General features: G+C 62.9%; 3 protein-coding genes across 5 annotated transcripts in view; all 3 read right to left on the bottom strand.

Annotated features, from left to right (window-relative positions):
- Positions 1 to 5,189, bottom strand: part of LOC129393053 (polycystin-1-like) — a 95,752-nt gene extending 90,563 nt beyond the window's left edge. Inside the window, 5 exon segments of the mRNA XM_055100259.3 lie at positions 1,597 to 1,785; positions 2,161 to 2,304; positions 3,239 to 3,316; positions 3,318 to 3,395; positions 3,615 to 5,189. Of these exon segments, the coding sequence (XP_054956234.2) occupies positions 1,597 to 1,785; positions 2,161 to 2,304; positions 3,239 to 3,316; positions 3,318 to 3,395; positions 3,615 to 5,189 (2,064 nt within the window).
- A 1,730-nt stretch (positions 5,190 to 6,919) lies between these two features.
- Positions 6,920 to 10,313, bottom strand: LOC129394299 (polycystin-1-like). Its single transcript, XM_055100260.2, has 5 exons — positions 9,585 to 10,313; positions 8,558 to 8,689; positions 8,181 to 8,356; positions 7,714 to 7,847; positions 6,920 to 7,233 (listed from the first exon to the last, which is right to left on the bottom strand). The coding sequence occupies exons 1-5, from the start codon at positions 10,311 to 10,313 to the stop codon at positions 6,920 to 6,922; spliced, it is 1,485 nt and encodes a 494-aa protein (XP_054956235.2).
- Positions 10,314 to 10,365: 52 nt separating this feature from the next.
- Positions 10,366 to 16,055, bottom strand: LOC129394302 (uncharacterized). 3 transcript variants are annotated; one of them, XM_063598404.1, is made up of 7 exons: positions 15,489 to 16,055; positions 14,766 to 14,813; positions 14,356 to 14,445; positions 13,708 to 13,837; positions 11,935 to 12,050; positions 11,398 to 11,524; positions 10,366 to 11,054 (listed from the first exon to the last, which is right to left on the bottom strand). In XM_063598404.1, exons 1-7 carry the CDS (start codon positions 16,038 to 16,040, stop codon positions 10,366 to 10,368), a joined length of 1,752 nt encoding a protein of 583 aa, XP_063454474.1. In that variant the 5' UTR covers positions 16,041 to 16,055. The 3 variants fall into 3 exon arrangements, with proteins under 3 accessions (XP_063454474.1, XP_063454475.1, XP_063454476.1); XM_063598405.1 differs by lacking the exon at positions 14,766 to 14,813; XM_063598406.1 differs by lacking the exons at positions 13,708 to 13,837; positions 14,356 to 14,445 and having other exon boundaries at positions 14,663 to 14,813.
- Positions 16,056 to 16,387: the final 332 nt, after the last annotated feature.

Below are 16,387 nucleotides of genomic sequence, written 5' to 3'. Positions count from 1 at the left end.
TGGGCAGAGTGTTTGCTTTGCGTTATCACCTGCCTGACTTGTACATACAGAACTACCCCTGAGCTTCCTCAGTAAAGTGATGGATAATCATGGCTTCTTTATGAAGCTGCAGTGCAATATCACAGCTTTCTAAATACCCAACCTAGAGACAGACGTGGTCCACCAAGCACGTGCTTTTGCTGCAGCCTTGCTTTTAAGAGCAAAAAGACTAGAAACAACCTAAATACCTGTCAATAGCAGACAGGCTTAATCATTATGGTTCATCCCTATAGCAGAAGACTGTGCAGTGGCCCTCTCTCTGCTACCATGGATGAATGGCCAAAATACACAGTTAGATGCAAAGATTGCGACACACAACAGCCGGGGCCTGTGCTGCCATTTTGGAGGGGTGCAGGAGGGGCTCTCTATGTGGCTGCATGTGTATAAAACATCACTGGAGGCTGGATGGAGCAGCTCACACCTGTAATTGTAGCATTTTGGGAGGCTGAGGTGGGTGGATCACTTGAGGTCAGGAGTTCAAGACCAGCCTGGCTAACATGGCAAAAACCCATATTTACAAAAAATACAAAAATCAGCTGGGTGTGGTGATGCACACCTGTAATCCCAGCTACTCAGGAGGCTGCGGCAGGATGATCGCTTGAATCCAGAAGGCATAGGTTGCAGGAGCCGAGATCGCACCATTGCACTCCAGACTGGGTGACAGAGTGAGACTTTATCACAAAAAAAGCAATAGGCTGGGCACAGTGGCTTAAGCCTGTAATCCCAGCACTCTGGCAGGCCGAGGCAGGTGGATCACCTGAGGTCAGGAGATCGAGACCAGCCTGGCTAACATGGCAAAACCCCCTCTCTACTAAAAATACAAAAATCAGCTGGGTGTGGTGGTGCACGCCTGTAGTCTCAGCTACTTGGGAGGCTGAGGGAGGAGAATTGCTTGAACCTGGGAGGGGGCTGTTGCAGTGAGCCAAGATCATGCCACTGCACTCCAGTCTGGGTAACAGAGTGAGACTCTATCTCAAAAAATAATATAAATAAATAAATAACATGACTGGAGAGCTACATATGTAACCAGCAACCACAGTGTCTCTAAGAAGGGGAACTGGAAGGGCGAGAAATAGGAACGAAGGGGGAAGTTCTATATTCCCTTATACACTATTTTATTTCATATTTGCATGTCTTACCTATTCAAAAACATATTTTAAGTCTGACTAGATGGTTATGAACAGACAGAAAAAACTATAAGGTAGGGTTAAGTGGAAAAAAAATCATACTGCAAAACACAAGGAGTGACTTTTTCTTATGTTTGGTGTGTGTGTGTGTGTGTGTGTGTGTGTGTGTGTGTGTGTGTGTGTACATACATGAACCTGTGAATCATGTTTGCCTCCAGGGAAGAGGGCTGCTTTCTGTGATACATACTTATTTTTAAATATTCTCCTGAGGTCTTTGCGTAGATTATCCTTGTATTACTGGAGGAGGTTCTTTGAAGCAATAATGACTTGAAAGATCAGAAGGCTGGGTGCAGTGGCTCATGCCTGTAATCCCAGCACGTTGGGAGGCGGAGGTGGGAGGATCATCTGAGTTCAGGAGTTCAAGACCAACCTGGCCAACATGGTGAAACCACTTCTCCATTAAAAATACAAAAATTAGCTGGGCGTGGTGGCATGTGCCTGTAATCCCAGCTACTGGGAGGCTGAGGCACAAGAATCGCTTGAACTCAGGAAATGGACGTTGCAGTGAGCCAAGATCACACCACTGCTCTCCAGCCTGCGTGACAGAGCGAGACTCCATCTAAAAAAAAAAAAAAAAAAGATCAGAAGGGCTAATTCCTGGGGCTTGACAAAGGGCAGCTTCCAGTTACAGTGTCTGGCAGCCCTCCTCCTCGCCAGAGTGGCCCAGCACCGTGAGTGTGAAGGTGTATCCCTCGCCGTCCCGCAGCATGCCCTGCCGCAGCACCAGTCACATGCCTGCGCTGCCCGTGGACGTGGTGGTCTCATCCAGCACCAGCGTCTTGTTGCTGAACGTACGTGCAGCCCACCGCTGCAGGCAGAAGGGGTGGTGAGGGGGCACAACCCTCTGCCCTGTCAGCCCCACTTCTGCCTGCAGGCCCCGTCCCCTCGGCCATGGGACCCAACCCAGCCCGCCCACACCCTGCTCAACACTCACCCCTCGCTTGGAGCCGCTGCTGCAATTGAGGCAGCGGCCCTCCAGGTACACGTAGGAGCTGCGGCTCACTTCGTACACGGCCTGTGCCTTGCAGGACACACACTCCAAGGACACAATGGGCACCCGGCCACTCCGGATCAGCACCTGGCGTGGGAGTGGGGTTACCTCCAACACAGGTCTATTTGGCCTGCTGGAAGGTCTGGGGGACCCGTGGAGGATGCTGCTCCCAAACTCCAGGTTTCCCAGGGGCCTGGCCACTGCCGGTGAGCTCACCCCCTCCCAGGATACTCATCCGGTTTGCCACCTTCCAACCTGGGCGGCAGAAGGGCATACACAGGGCAGAAGACACTGGGGTGTGTGTTCTGGTGTACTGGACCCAGCTGGACCCTGGCAGGAGGCAGGCAATGCTCACTGAGGGCCCCTGGGGGGATGCGTGTGGGAACAGACGTATGTGTGGGTGTGAGGACCGCAGTTGCCACGTAGGCCTGACTCACAGACTCCTGCAGCCCTTAGCCAGGGCCTGGGTCAGGAGGCTGAGCCGGGATGGAACCTGCTCCCACACCCTCCCCTCAGACGACCCCTCTGGGCAGACCCCCAATCAGGCCAGCTGAGGAAAGCAGGGACTGGGGAACAGACACCCACTCTGGGGCACCAGCAGGCCCCGCCTGACAGCAGCAGGAGCAGCCACCACGGGCTCAGGGTCACCAAGCCTCCTGGCTGGTCCAGAGTGGGGAGCGTGAGGGTGAGAACCAGCCCACCACATCCAGCAACAGGGACATGGGCTGGGGACAGTGGCTGCCTCTGGGGTGGGAAGGGGCTCTTCCTCACTGTTGGTATTGCTGGGGGACTGTGTAGCTTTTGTCACTAGAGCATATGTGGCTTGAAGACTGTACGTGGAACTGTGGCAGGTTTGGAAGGAAACAAAGCTGAAGCAGGCTGTCGTGTTACATAGAATTTGCATCAGAAACAGACAGGGGACAGCGCGCGGCCTCCACCAGCACTAAAACATGGAAAACAGTAGATGAGCAGGGAGGCTGGGCTGTCCAAGGCAAGTGGCCGAGGGGCGGGCGGCACCCACCGTCTGGTTGGTGGCCTCCTCCTTGCAGCCGGCCTTCCACACGGTGAGGCTGAAGGTGTACTCCACGCCAGCCACCAGCCGCCAGCCGCTCCCGTGGAATGGTGACCGTGCTGCTCCCGCGGGGCCCAAAGTTCAGCGCACACCCGCCAGCCTCCCTCTGCAGGCCGAGAACAAGGGGCGACGTGGCCTGAGAACCCCATCCAGTTTTAAAGCAGAGCCCGGCCCAGGAGACAGCGCGGGAGACCCCCTCCCCATGCTGGGATGGGGCCCACCAGGCACTGAGGACGGGCCAGCCCTGGTGGCAAGCTGGGTGTTCTCTGGGCTCATGGGTGTGGACGGGTGAGGGACAGGGAGGACAGCCCTGCCACGCACTGACCTGTGTCGAAGCCACACAGGCCCAGTGGAAACTGAGCGGCGTCTGGTCGCCGTCCTCCAGGTTGGGGTCGTAGGACTCGCTCCCATCCAGCACCAGGTCCTGTGTGTCTGACCACACGCGGCATGAGCCACCCTCAGTGATGGGCACCAGGCGCTCGGGGGCCACCGTCACATTGGCCTGGATGCTCCGTGCCAGTGGCGTGTCCCCAAATGACACGACAAACACAAAGCAGTAGTGCTCCACAGGCAGCACCAGCCGCGGCAGCACCAGCCGAGGTGGGCTCAAGTCCACGCCGCGCAGGGCCACACGCGCCGGGCGCCCCGGCCGCTGGCAGCTGGCGGTGCGGTACACCTCCCAGCGGTACTCAGTCTGGTAGGTGACGCAGTCGCGCAGGTCAACGTAGGCATCCAAGTAGTTGCGCTGTGATCGTCGCATCAGCACCTGCAGGGGCAGGACCACGTCCACCTCCGGCTCCCGGCAGGCCAGCACCTGGACGGTCACCGTGGCCTGCGCCACGAAGAAGCTCACCAGGTTGGAGGCGTTCACCTGCACGCGGTAGTCCCCAGGCCTCAGGTAGGAGTGCTCGGCCCTGGGCTCATCTGTGTCCTGCCCTGGCGACCCATCCCCAAAGTCCCAGTGGTAGGCCACGCGCCGGGGGCTGGGACTGGTGGCGGCCTCAAACTGTGCCGAGCGGTTGGTGAAGCAGGGGCCGCTCCGCAGGGCCACATACTGGACGGTGTCCTGAACCTCCAGCACCAGCGTGCGGTTCTCACTGCCCAGGGCGTTGAAGGCGCGCACCTGGATCTCAAACAGCCCCGCGGCCACGGGCGTGTAGGTGACGTCGCAGCCCGACAGGATGACCAGCGAGTCGCCCTGGACCTTCTGCAGTGAGAAGTACCAGGCGTAGGCGACCCGAGAGCCGCGTTGCACGCGGGCTGTGAAGTTCCTCTCAGTGCCCGTGGCGATGCCAGGCTCGCAGCAGTTGGGCACCTGCAGCCCGCTCACGGCCTCCAGCACCACGATGCGCACCTGCGCCTGGGCCCAGCTCACGTGGTTTTTGCCCTGCACGCTCACCACGTGGTCCCCGACGCGGGGGAAGCTGTGGGAGAAACGGGGCCCGGGGAGCACCTCGGGGCTGGCCCCGCCGACCTGCAGGCGGAAGGTGACAGCTGAGCCAGCAGCCAGCAGGATCTGAAAATGGACAAGCTGCCCGGGCGCCACCACTTTGCTGCTGGCCCACAGCACCAGGCCCACGATGGGCTCCTCCACCGTGAGGTTGTACGTGGCTGAGACCCAGCTGACTGCGTTGGAGGCATTGAGCCGGATGTTGAAGGTGCCAGCATCCGGGAAGACCATGGTGACATGAGGGCCACGCTTGCTGCTGCCGCCGGGCACAGCCCAGCACCAGCTCACATTGGTGCCCGTGGCCAGCTGCCCCCAAAAGGGCACAGAAGACCCGGCCGCCACGAAGCTGCCTCCTGGCTCGCTGGCCCTGATGCTGAGGCCACTCACAGGCACCTGCACATCCACTTCCACGGTGGCGTTGGCTGAGCCCAGCGGGTTCCCTGCCTTCATGGTGACCAAGTGCAGGCCGGGTGTGGGGAAGCTGTGGGTGGTAAATGGCTCGGCGGTCTCCCAGCTCAGCCCCTCCTCCAAGGACCAAGTGTACGACACCACTGCCACCAGCCAGCTCGGCACTGAAGGTGACGCTTGTGTTGACGGCAGCTGGGTTCGGGGAGGCGGCCACCATCAGCCACCCCACAGGCTCCACGAAGTCCACGGTGCAGTCGGCCCAGGCGCTGCCCAGCATGTTGGTGGCCCACAGCTGCACACGGTAGGTGCCGGCCTCGAGCGCAGTGAGCGAGAAGCCTTTGCCGCTGCTGGCCAGGGCCGGGCCCCTGTCCCTCCAGGCAGTCCAGCTGTAGGAGATGTTGGTGCCGTCCCTGACCATGGCCTGCAGCTGTACCGTGTAGTTGGTGGGGAAGTAGCGGCCACCGCCCACCACCTGCAGCCCCTCTATGAGCTGCAGGACATAGACGAAGATGCTGTCCTGGGCGGAGCCCACCTCGTTCTCAGCCGTGACGATGATATTGAAGGTGCCCACGGAGCGGAAGGTGTAAACAGATGGTAGGACCCCCAGGGATGGGCGTGCAGCGGTCACAGAGCACCCAGGAATAGCGCACATCACTGCCGGCCTCCAGCGAGGTGCTGAAGCTCACGCTCCCATTCAGGGGCACCACCGTGCGGCTGGCATTGACGACGAGCCCCCGCACGCGCCGCTTCACCGTCACATTGAGCCAGGCCTCGCTGCAGCTCACCTCATTCCAGCCAGCCACCCTAACGGTGAAGTCACCTGTGCTGTTGGAAGCGTGGGTGACCTCCGTACCCTCGAGCCGCCCACCGTCCCCCAGATCCCACAGGTAGCTGGCGGGGCGCCCACGGCCCACGGCAGAGAACAGGTATGGCTGCTGCAGCTCCAGCCCAAGGGAGCCATTGACCTTGATGCTGGTGACCAGCACGGGCTCCTGCACCTCCACCAGGGCTGAGTCATTGGCAGCGGAGATGATGTTGGCCGCGGTGACTGTCACAAGATAGGAGCCTGGGTCTCGGTAGATGAACGTCACCTCAGGGCCCCCGGCACGGGCGGGGGCGGCTTCCTCGGTGCCAAAGTCCCAGGTGTAGTGGTAGGGGAGCGGGGGCCAGGCACATGCCACCAGCCGGGCCTCGTCCCCGAGCTGCACAAACTGCCTCTCTGGCTGCAGGGTGACGTTGCCCACCTCTGGCTCCATGCAGATGCTGGCGAAGTAACGCGCCCTGTTCACGCGGCTGGACAGCACCAGCGCCAGGGGGAACGTGCCGCTCCGCGTGAAGTTGTGTGTCACCGTCGGGCACCCCCGCACGGTCGTGTTGGAGGAGCCATCCCCAAAGGTCCAGTCGAAGAGGTAGTGGGCCGGGTTCCCGGTGACGTAGGCCGTGAGCCGCGCGTCAGGCTGCGTGGGGATGCAGGCGGCGGGCTCGACGCGCAGCACCTCCAGGACGAAGACCAGCACGTGCAGGCTCTGGGCCAGGTGGCCGGCGGGGCTGGCCGCACCCACGGTCACTGTGCAGTTCTGTGCCCGCAGGTACACATGCTCCACTGTGGCCTCCGGGCCCGACGGCACGGTGCCGTCCCCCATGTCGAAGGTCCACGTGATGTTGTCGCCCGTCTGCACCGCGGCGCTGACCACCACGGGGGCGCCCTGCTCCACGGCCAGGCTCATGTCCACGCTGAGCCCGCGGAGCTCCTCAAAGACGTGCACATCCGCCTAGGCCGCCGCACCGCTCACCGTGTTGTTGACCTCCAGGCGCACGTGGTAGGTGCCCCTCGAGGCATAGGTGTGGTTGGCAGCCGGCTGGCTCTGGGTCAGGACAGGGGAGCCGTCCCCAAAGTCCCACGTGTAAAGAACACCCCCAGGCGAGGGCAGCGGGTGCGGGTAGAAGGTGACGGGCCGGCCGGCCACCAGGACGCCGTCACTCACACCCACAGCCACGGAGGGCAGGGCGGCGCGCACGCTCACAGGCACCTGCTGCGTCCGGTTCTCGAAGGCATTAGATGCCAGCACGGTCAGGACGTACTCACCTGTGGGGACAGGCCCAAGTGGGGCAGCCGCGGCACCCCCACCTGCTCCCCACCCGCTCGGCAGAAGCCCCCCCACCTGAGGAGCCCGGGGTGAACGGCTGCACCTGCGGCCCAGCCTTAAGGGTCCCAGGCTCCCAAGCCACGTGCGGGACGGAGCACAGGTGCAGCAGCACTGAGGGCTGCCTGGTGAGGACGGCACCGCCTCCAAGTGCAGCTGCACTCGGGGCAGCAGAGCAGCAAGAGCCAGGCCGGCGGGGGGGGCAGTTCAGGGGGGGCAGTTCAGGGGGCCCAGCTTCCCTATCCACTGCCCCCACGCCTGGCCCCTCCCTCACCCCAGTAGGGGCCTAAGCCATCATCAGCCCAGGTGAGGTGACAGTGAGGGCTGTTGGGGAGGAAGTGGGGCAGCTTGACTCGGGAACTGGGGGGGCCCCGTGCTCAGAGCCTGAAAGGCAGTGGCCCCCTCACCCCCTCATCCCTCACCTGGGGCAGCGTAGGTGTGCGTGACATTGTGCTCCACCAGCACCTGGGCCACCGAGGGGTCTGGAACCGAGAAGGACTCGTTGTACGGAGGCTGGAACTGGTGGAGGGCCTGCTCCCCATCCCCAAAGGTCCACCTGCCGGGGCGGTGGGAGGCAGTGAGTGAACCGGGACGGGGGTGCGCAGTGGCGGGGCACAGGTGCGCGGTGGCGGGGCAGGGGGTGCTTGGGACCCAGCCGAGGCTCCACTCTGCAGTCACGCCCCGGGCCTCCATTCAGGGCCCACCCGGCTGTGCTGAGGCCTCTCCCGGCTCCCGTGCAGCCTCAGGGCTCCTGTGCACCCAGTACCTCCCAACAGACAGGGAAACCGAGGCTCAGAAAAGCAACCCCCCGATGTGGGGTCCCTCGGCTGAGGCTGGGGCCGGGACAAGAGCCTGGTGCCCACCCCAAACCGGCCCCCGAGTCACTCACAGGAAGGCCACCTCCACGGCCGAGTCCACCAGCACGCCCGCCGTCAGTGCCAGCATGGCACTGGGGGACAGCACGGCCGGCACTGTGGAGACCCGCAGGCCCTGCATCCTGTTCATCCACTCCACGGTGACGTTGTAGTTCACAGTGACGTTGCTCACGTGGTTGGAGGCCGTCAGCTGCAGGGACAGGCATCAGTGGGCCCAGGTGGCAGGTGAGAGGCCTGGCCCTGCTTGGCGTCCCTCCCTCCACGCACCCACAGCCATGGCAGCGTCCTCGGGCAGCATGAAGCAGAGCGGAAGGCAGAGGTGAAGGTGGAGCCCGCCCCGCCCCACCCTGCCCCGCCCCATCCCCACCCCTCCCCACCCCCGCCCACCTACTGAGAGCTTGAAGACCGCCGCGCTCTGATAAATGACATTGAAGACCACGTTCTGGAAGGTCAGGGACTGCTTGTCGTTGATAGTCCACCGGAAGACCATGTCCGAGCCGGCCTCCACCACGGGGCTGTACCTCTGCGGGGGGACTGGTGTCAGCCTGGGCTCTGCGGAGGACTCTGCCCTTAGCCTGTCGCCTCCTGGACACACCTCCCGTCAGGCTGGAGAGTCCCACGCGGGGCACAGAGGAGAGGAGGTGCCCGGGGCTCTGCATGCCATGGGAGCCAAGCCCGGGCTGGGACACTGACTGTCTCTCCAGCCAGCCATGTAGTACTACTAATGCCTCAACCTCTCTGTGCCTCAGTTTCCCCATCTGTAAAGCAAACCTAGTACCAGCTACAAAGAGTCCACCTCTCTCTGAGTCTTCTCAGACCCTCCCGGGGCTCCTGCCCCAGCTCCTCAGCCAGAGGGCTCGGAGCAGTGAGGGGAGGCACACGGGCCTCACAGGGACAGCACCTACACTGGCTTACAGAACCCAGGACAGGCTGCACAGGTCACGCCATTTCTGATGGCCCCTCCCAAGGCCCCTGGTGAAGGGGCAGGTACCCGCAAGACGGAGACAGCCCTGTCCCCCATGTACCCAGCATGGTGGCACCGCGGGCAGCCCGCAGTTTCCCATCAGGGGTTCAGACTCCACCTCAAAAGCCACTCGCTTTAGCCAGGCGAGAACACAGCAGAAGGCGTGAGAGACTCACGGGGGCTCGTGTGAGGTCAGGGAGCGGAGTTTTAAATTCATTTCGTGAAATGAGACGGTGGAATGAGTTAGCGGAGCCGCTGTCAGAGCCGTGACTTTCTAGGAATTTAAAGCCCACCAGGTAGCCTGAGGAGCCAGCCAGCAGGACCTGCCCGGGGCCGACGTCCCCAGTAACTGGGCTGCTGCCCTCACTGGGAAGCCAGGCCTCACGCCCTGTGTGAGCACCCTGTCTGCAGGCACCTGCCTGGGGGCTGGTGGTGGAGCCTCGGCCATACTCACCACTAGGACTCCCTGCAGTACACGGGCCTCGGGGCTGGGCGTGGCGCGGAGGCCACAGATGGGCTCCTCCGCCGTCACCCGCAGGCTGAGGTTGGCCCGACTGGCGCTGTTTTCCACCACAACGTCCATCACGTGCTCCCCCTCACTGAGCCACGGCAGTGCTACCACTGAGAACAGGGTATCATTGGTCTCCCAGGGGCAGCCGGGCACGAAGGTGGCCACCAGGGCAGGGCAGGCATTCTCAAAGCGGGCGCTGACACTGCCCCCAGGCCAGCGAGCCGTGGCCGTGGCGTTGGCACCAGAGTCCACCTGGAGCACCAAGGCTGAGCCGTTGGTGGGCACGTAGAGGCGGACGTCGCGGGGGGCAGGGTAGATGACCGGCAGCCCAGCCACTGGGGAGACCACGTCAAAGCTGCAGGACAGGTTGTGCCTAGACACGCCATTGCCCACCTCTGCCCGGACCTCATAGCGCCCAGGCAGCCGCAGCCCAGGGTTGGGCCTCAGGCCCAGCAGCACGGTGAGCTGTTCCGTGGCTGCAAGCAGCCGCAGGGCACAGGCAGGGCAGGCCCAAGTGCCCTCCGGCTGGGCTGGCAAGTGGGGCAGCCATGACGAGGCGTTGGCGGAGAGGTACGGGGCCTGGGGACCAGGGTGGCCGGGAGCCGGCGAGCAGTGCAGGAGGGCGCCAGGGCCAGCGTCGTGCTGCAAGCCAACGAGGTCACCAGGGAGCATGAGGACATCCTGGCCGTGGAGGGTGACGTGTGGAGAGGGAGGCAGGGCTGCATCACGTCCTCACGGTCATGGCCCGTGGACCCCTGCACGACGGATGAGGGTGGACACGCAGGGCTCCCCGCTTCGTCAGCCACACCTCAGGGAGCCTCCCCACAGTGCTCGGGACAAGGACAGGCAGGACAGTTGCAGACAGGGGGACACATGGGGAGAGGACACAGGCCAAGACCTGGCAGACAGGAAGGAGCGGCTGTGCTGGGAGAGAGGAAGAGGAGGCACAGCTCGTGCCAAGGGCCCAGGCGAGAGCTTCTCCCACTGGGAGAGGGGCAAGGGCACCGCAGAGGTCGGAGGTTGGAGGTCGGAGGTCAGAGGTGGCAAGGACGTGGGAGGGGCCTGCAGGCTGGGTGTGTCTGGTGAGCAGACCCAGACCTCGGGCAGCAGACAGGAAGGTGGCCTGAGGAGATGCAGGGAACAGACCCAGGTCAGGGCCACACACCGAGCACTGCGCGGGGGGCCCCGCGGGAACGGAGAAGAGGAACTCTCTCCATAGCGCATAGGGGGCCCCAGGTAGCCCTGGCCCTGACGTGCAGCCATTGGCGCAGGCCTGGGGGTGGCAGGAGGCGTCCAGCGGCAAGCAGATGTTGGCTCCAGGGCACCAGCGTCCCCCTGGCATGCACGCGGGGGCCAGCTGGGTCCTGTTGTCCGGGGACCTGCTCTCAGGCTCGCTGCCGTTCTCCGGGGTCCCTGCGAGGAGGGGAGGGTGTTGGGGCCCTGATTCGCCCACGGGCCACCGTCAGAGATGCCCAACTGCCTGCACCAGCAAGCCTGGCCTTGCTGTGAGGACAGGTCTCCCAGCCCGGGCAGCACTCCCAGCCCAGTGCTGCGTCCCTGTCTCCGGCCAGCCGACTGACCCAGGCCGGCCCCACCCAATCCACCCCCAGGACACCTGGAATGAGCTGGTGTCTCTGGAACCCCTGCTCTGTCCACCTAAGACTGGGAACCACTCTGGAGGCCACAGGACCAGCAGACGTGAGAGCTCAGAGAGGCCACCCCGAGTCCTGCGGCGCCCACAACCCCAGAGTCCCACCTGCTGTGCTGAGGAGCCGGTACACCTGCAGCCGCAGCTGGGCGGGCCGCCGGAGCTCCTGGGTCCCAAATTCGGCCGTGGTGAGGAAGGCTTCACGGCTCAAACGCAGGCCCGGGAATACCATGACCTGGTGGGCAGGGGGCCGCCTCAGCTCCACAGACCCCACCCCAGCCTGAAGCCCAGACTCCCCCCACCCGAACTTCCCAGGAAGAGGGGAGGGAAGGAGAGCGAGCCATCAGACCCCCACAGGCCTGGCTCCTGTCGCTCCAGAGGAAGACTCCGATGGAAACTGTCCATGGGGGGCAGGACCCCTGACCTGCCTTTCAGGAATAACTCACACACACTCAGAGAAAAAGCCTGGGGGGAATGTGAGTAAACGCTTTCCTCTCTGCACTCTGGATTTTCCCAACCATCTTCACTGGGCACAAGCAACATTAAGGCCCCCAAGTTTTTTGGCGAGACACACAGTGGGCAGGGCAGGCAAGGCCTCCAGGGGCAGGCAGGAGGGCAGGTTGTAGAACGTGGGGGGCCGACTACCTCCACGGGCTCGTGCGGGGCTGAGAGGCCGTCCTGCTGTGCCAGAGGCGTCAGGGGTCCCTGCGGGTCCCCACTGGGCGCTCCCACGAGGAGGTTCTCGGCATCCTGCACTGGGCCTGGGGTGGCGAGTGCACAGTGAGGCGCCGCGCCAGGGCCCAGGACACCAGCATGAACAGACTGGGGACCGAGCCGCCTGAGAACCCCCCCACCAGCCCCTCCTCCTCAGCCCAGGCTCCACCGCGGGCGCCCGGCAGGCCCCTAACCACAGCCAGCGTCTCTGCACTCCAGCCTGGGCAACAAGAGCGAAACTCCGTCTCAAAAAAAAAAAAAAAGTATATATTTTTAAAAGACATTGGCCGGGTGCGGTGGCTCACGCCTGTAATCCCAGCACTTTGGGAGGCCAAGGTGGGGAGATCACGAGGTCAGGAGATCGAGACCATCCTGGCCAACACGGTAAAACCCCGTCTCTACTAAAAATATAAAAATTAGCTGGGCACGGTGGTGCATGCCTGTAAACCCAGCTACCAGGTACTCGGGAGGCTGAGGCAGGAGAATCGCTTGAACCAGGGAGTCGGAGGTTGCGGCGAGCTGAGATCATGCCACTGCACTGCGGCCTGGAGACAAGAGCAAGACTCCGTCTCAAAAAAAAAAAAAAAGACATCAACTAATTGCAGTGTGTGGACCTTATTTGGCTCTTAATTCAAACTATTAAACCAAAAATGTGAACACACCAGGCCTTCGGTGGCATGAAGGAATTGTCTGTTGTGTTAGGTGGGTCTGCAGTATTGCGATGCCCTCCAAAATGCTTGCAGATAAAAGGGTGGCTGGAATTTGGTTCAAAACGTGGGTCAGGGCTTGGCCTGGTGGCTCATGCCTGTAATCCCAGCACTTTGGGAGGCCGAGGCGGGCGGATCGTCTGAGGTCAGGAGTTCAAGACCAGCCTGACCAATATGGAGAAACCCTGTCTCTACTAAAAATACAAAATTAGCCAGGCATGGTGGTGCACGCCTGTAATCCCAGCTACTCGGGAGGCTGAGGCAGGAAAAGCGCTTGAACCCAGGAGGCGGAGGTTGCCATGAGCCGAGATCGTGCCATTGCACTCCAGCCTTGGCAACAAGAGTGAACTCTGTCTCAAAAAAAAAAAAAAAAAAACCACATGGGTCAGGAGGGGAAGGGTCGGGGCAGGGAGGGCAGGGCAGGCTCTGGGGTGGGGGGTCTGTGAGTCAGCCACGGCTCTGCCCACGTCTCCCCACGAAGCTTCGAGCCACGCAGAGCAGCACGTTTTGCAGTACGCCATCTTTCCCAAAAGCCACCACCTCTCGGCAGCATCATTAACCCAAGGCAAGCTGTGGCCTCAAAAGCCCTGGCTGTCCTCCACCTGGAACTGGACACAGCTGTCCCTGCTGATCTTCAGCAGCCAGGGAGCCACAAGTGGAGAGGCACCTGCGTGAGCCCCCCAGGAAGGCTACTGGTGACACCCAGACAGCAACGCTCCTGGACCCTTAAACACCTGCCAGCAGCTGTGATCTGTGTCCTTCACCTCTCCCAGCTTGACCCCTCTTCCCTGGGGAAAACCCAGCCGTCTCCCCGAGGAGGAGTTTGCAGGGTAGACAGCAAAATGGCTGGGCTGCCCCCACAGCACAGAGGGTGGCCTGGGGGGCCAGCCAGGGCCTTAACATCCTTCCTAAGGCCCTAGCTTCCCATGGGTCCCCTCACCCCACCTTCCAGAACTCTCCCAGCGGCGGCCCCAGGTGTGTACAGAACAGCACCCACCTGCCCACATGAGGTCGCCCTGTGCCCTGTTGCACACTTGAGGGGCCTGGCATTCGGAATCTTGCCAGCTCAGGCTGGGACAGGCCACCAACTCCCAGGGTCCCCCTCCTCCAAATCCCAGGACCAGAGCCTAAGGGGACAACACAAGGCAGGGGCGGGGGCTCCACTGCTGTGCCAAGGGCCTGGAGAACACGGGCCTTGCTCTCCGCTCAGCAGCCACCAGCGCCCTTCTCTCCTGGACAGCTCCTGAGGGGCTGCTCTCATGGACACCATCAGGTGCTGGGAAGCAGGAACCACCAGGACCTGGACAGAGTCCCCAGTGACCGGCCTGGCAGACAGAGGAGCCCTCAGCTACAGCATCAGAAACAACGGGTGGGGTAGGTCTGATGCAATTCTGTGGGCGCTGTTGCCAGGCAGGAGGAGGCCATCTCCACAGAGACAGCCGCGAGACACACGCGTCCGCAGTCAGGGAGCGCAGGAGCAATGTGGCCCCGAGGGGCACGGGCTCCATTGGTCCAGGAGAACCCATTCTTCTCCCACCCTCGAGACCACCCAGCAAAGCCCCAAGGACACACGGCTCCCCTAAGGAAGGGTGGCCACAGGCGGGAGCGACCCAGAAACGTTACAAAACCAAATGCCAGAACCCACCCAATGTTTAGCAAGCCTGGGGATGTGCCACGTCCCCCAGGGATCCAGCACGCACCCAAGGAGACACTGTCCCGGCGAGGAGCCTGGAGCCTGGGAAATACAAGGCATCAGACTGGTCCCAAGACTCTCCCCAGCGCTGGGGACAACTGTCTGCTTATCTTAGTCCCCTGCGCCCTTTTCAATCCAACCCTGGGTCCTGGGCACCTCATAGTTCCAAACCCCTGCTATGCACATCCCGGCTGTGATGCCTGGGACAGGTTCTGTCCTGGCTGTGATGCCTGGGACAGGTCGTGTCACCTCTCCAAACCTGTTTCCTCATCTGTGAAATGCAAATCTCCACGGTCCCTATGCCTCGGATGGTCAGAGTCAGGATTCCGCATGACGACCCCCAACAGAAGCCTGGCACAGACCTGGCTCTGAGCAGCATCTCCATAAAGGCCACCTGTTGTTTTTATCTCCCGAAAGCGAACATGACAAGGCTTTAACCCCCCCCACGGCAATCCCCCCTCACCCCTGTTCTCAGGATAGCCTTGGAACCCAATAGCAGAGCGCCTGAGGCCCTTCATGACCCCAGCCCACCCGCGAGCCCACCTCCCACCCTGCCCCTACCCCTCACACCTCCCGTGGCCAGCCTCCAGCCTCACGGTCTTTGCTCACACCGTTCACCCCCCTTCTTCTGGACCCACCTCATCGCCCCTTCCTAAGCATCAGCCCAATTCTTGCACATCCATCAAATCTTTGTCCAGACACCTCCTGGAACTCTTCCCTGCAGCCCCCTACAGCCATCCCCACCTCTCCGGGTACCCCGCAGCCCCAGGCCGCATCCCAATTCCTCTCCAATTAGCGACTGTTTGTCCCCCCAGCTGAGCGCGGCCTCCGCGCCCCGCCCCCGCTGGCGTCTGCAGAGCCCCCGGGTGGGACGTCTGTCTCCAGACCCGGGCTTTTTCAGCTCCCCGGGGCCGTGCCAACCGCGGCTCCAGGCGTTCCTTATTTAGCAGGGCCGCCGTGCCGCGCCGGAGCCTCGCCCTGGGAGCGTCCTGGCCCGCGTCCTGCTTCCCGTCCCGGGCCAGGGAACGCGCCCACGCCCGCCCGTCCCGCGGCCTCTCCCGGGTGCCGCTGGGCCCGCTACTCACAGCGCTGTGGCGTCCGCGGGGATGCGCAGCGCGGGACCGAGCGTCCGCAGCCCGCGGCCCGAGCAGTTGACGCGGCAGGCGGCGCCGGGCGCTGGGCCGCAGAGGCAGGGGGGCTCGCAGGGCCCGCAGCCGCGCCCGGGGCCCCCCGCCAGCGCCCCGAGCCACAGGCCCAGGCCCAGGGCCAGCGCCAGGCGGGCGGGCGCGGCGGGCGGCATCGTTAGGGCAGCGCGCGCATGGCCCCGCCGTCCCCAGGCCCGCCCGCGCGCGGAGGCCGCGGCTCAGGCGGGGTCGGCGGACGGCATGGCGGGCGCGGGGCTGGATGGGGCTGCGGCCGCGACCTGCTGCTGAGCGACGCCCGCTCGGGGCTCGGAGCCAGGCCGCTCCGGGAGCTCGGCCGCCCGCTCGGACGTTGGCGCTGCAGTGCGGGCCCCGCCGCGGCTCCTCCTCCTCCCCGCGCGGCGCGGGGCGGACGGGGCGAGGGGGGGGCGGGGCGGGTGCAGGCTCCGCCCCCTTCGCCACAGCGCGACCGGGCCAGCGATGAGGGACTGGCATCCGGAGGCTTCACCCTCCGCGCCACAAAGCGAGTCTATCCCATGATAAATGCTGATCTGGATCCCGGGCAGGGTTCTCTCTCTGACAGGGCTTCAGGACATCCCCCAGGCTGAAAGATGATGACAGTGCTCAAACTCTCTTGGGCATAAGAATCACCAGGAAGTGCCCTGGGTCCCAGCCCAGATCTTCACTCCATAGGTCTGAGGCTAACCCTGAGATCTGCCTGTCTCTCAAGGTGGAGCCAGTCTCACGGGCATACAACATTCAGAAGGGGCCCGTGCTTGGTTTAATCCTCTGTTGTCATTATGTTCACATTCTTAATAATTTGTTTTTGTTTTTTTGAGACA

This window comes from Pan paniscus, chromosome 18, assembly GCF_029289425.2.
Source record: "Pan paniscus chromosome 18, NHGRI_mPanPan1-v2.0_pri, whole genome shotgun sequence".
Taxonomy (NCBI): domain Eukaryota; kingdom Metazoa; phylum Chordata; class Mammalia; order Primates; family Hominidae; genus Pan; species Pan paniscus.
This window is presented reverse-complemented; position numbering and strand designations above follow the sequence as displayed.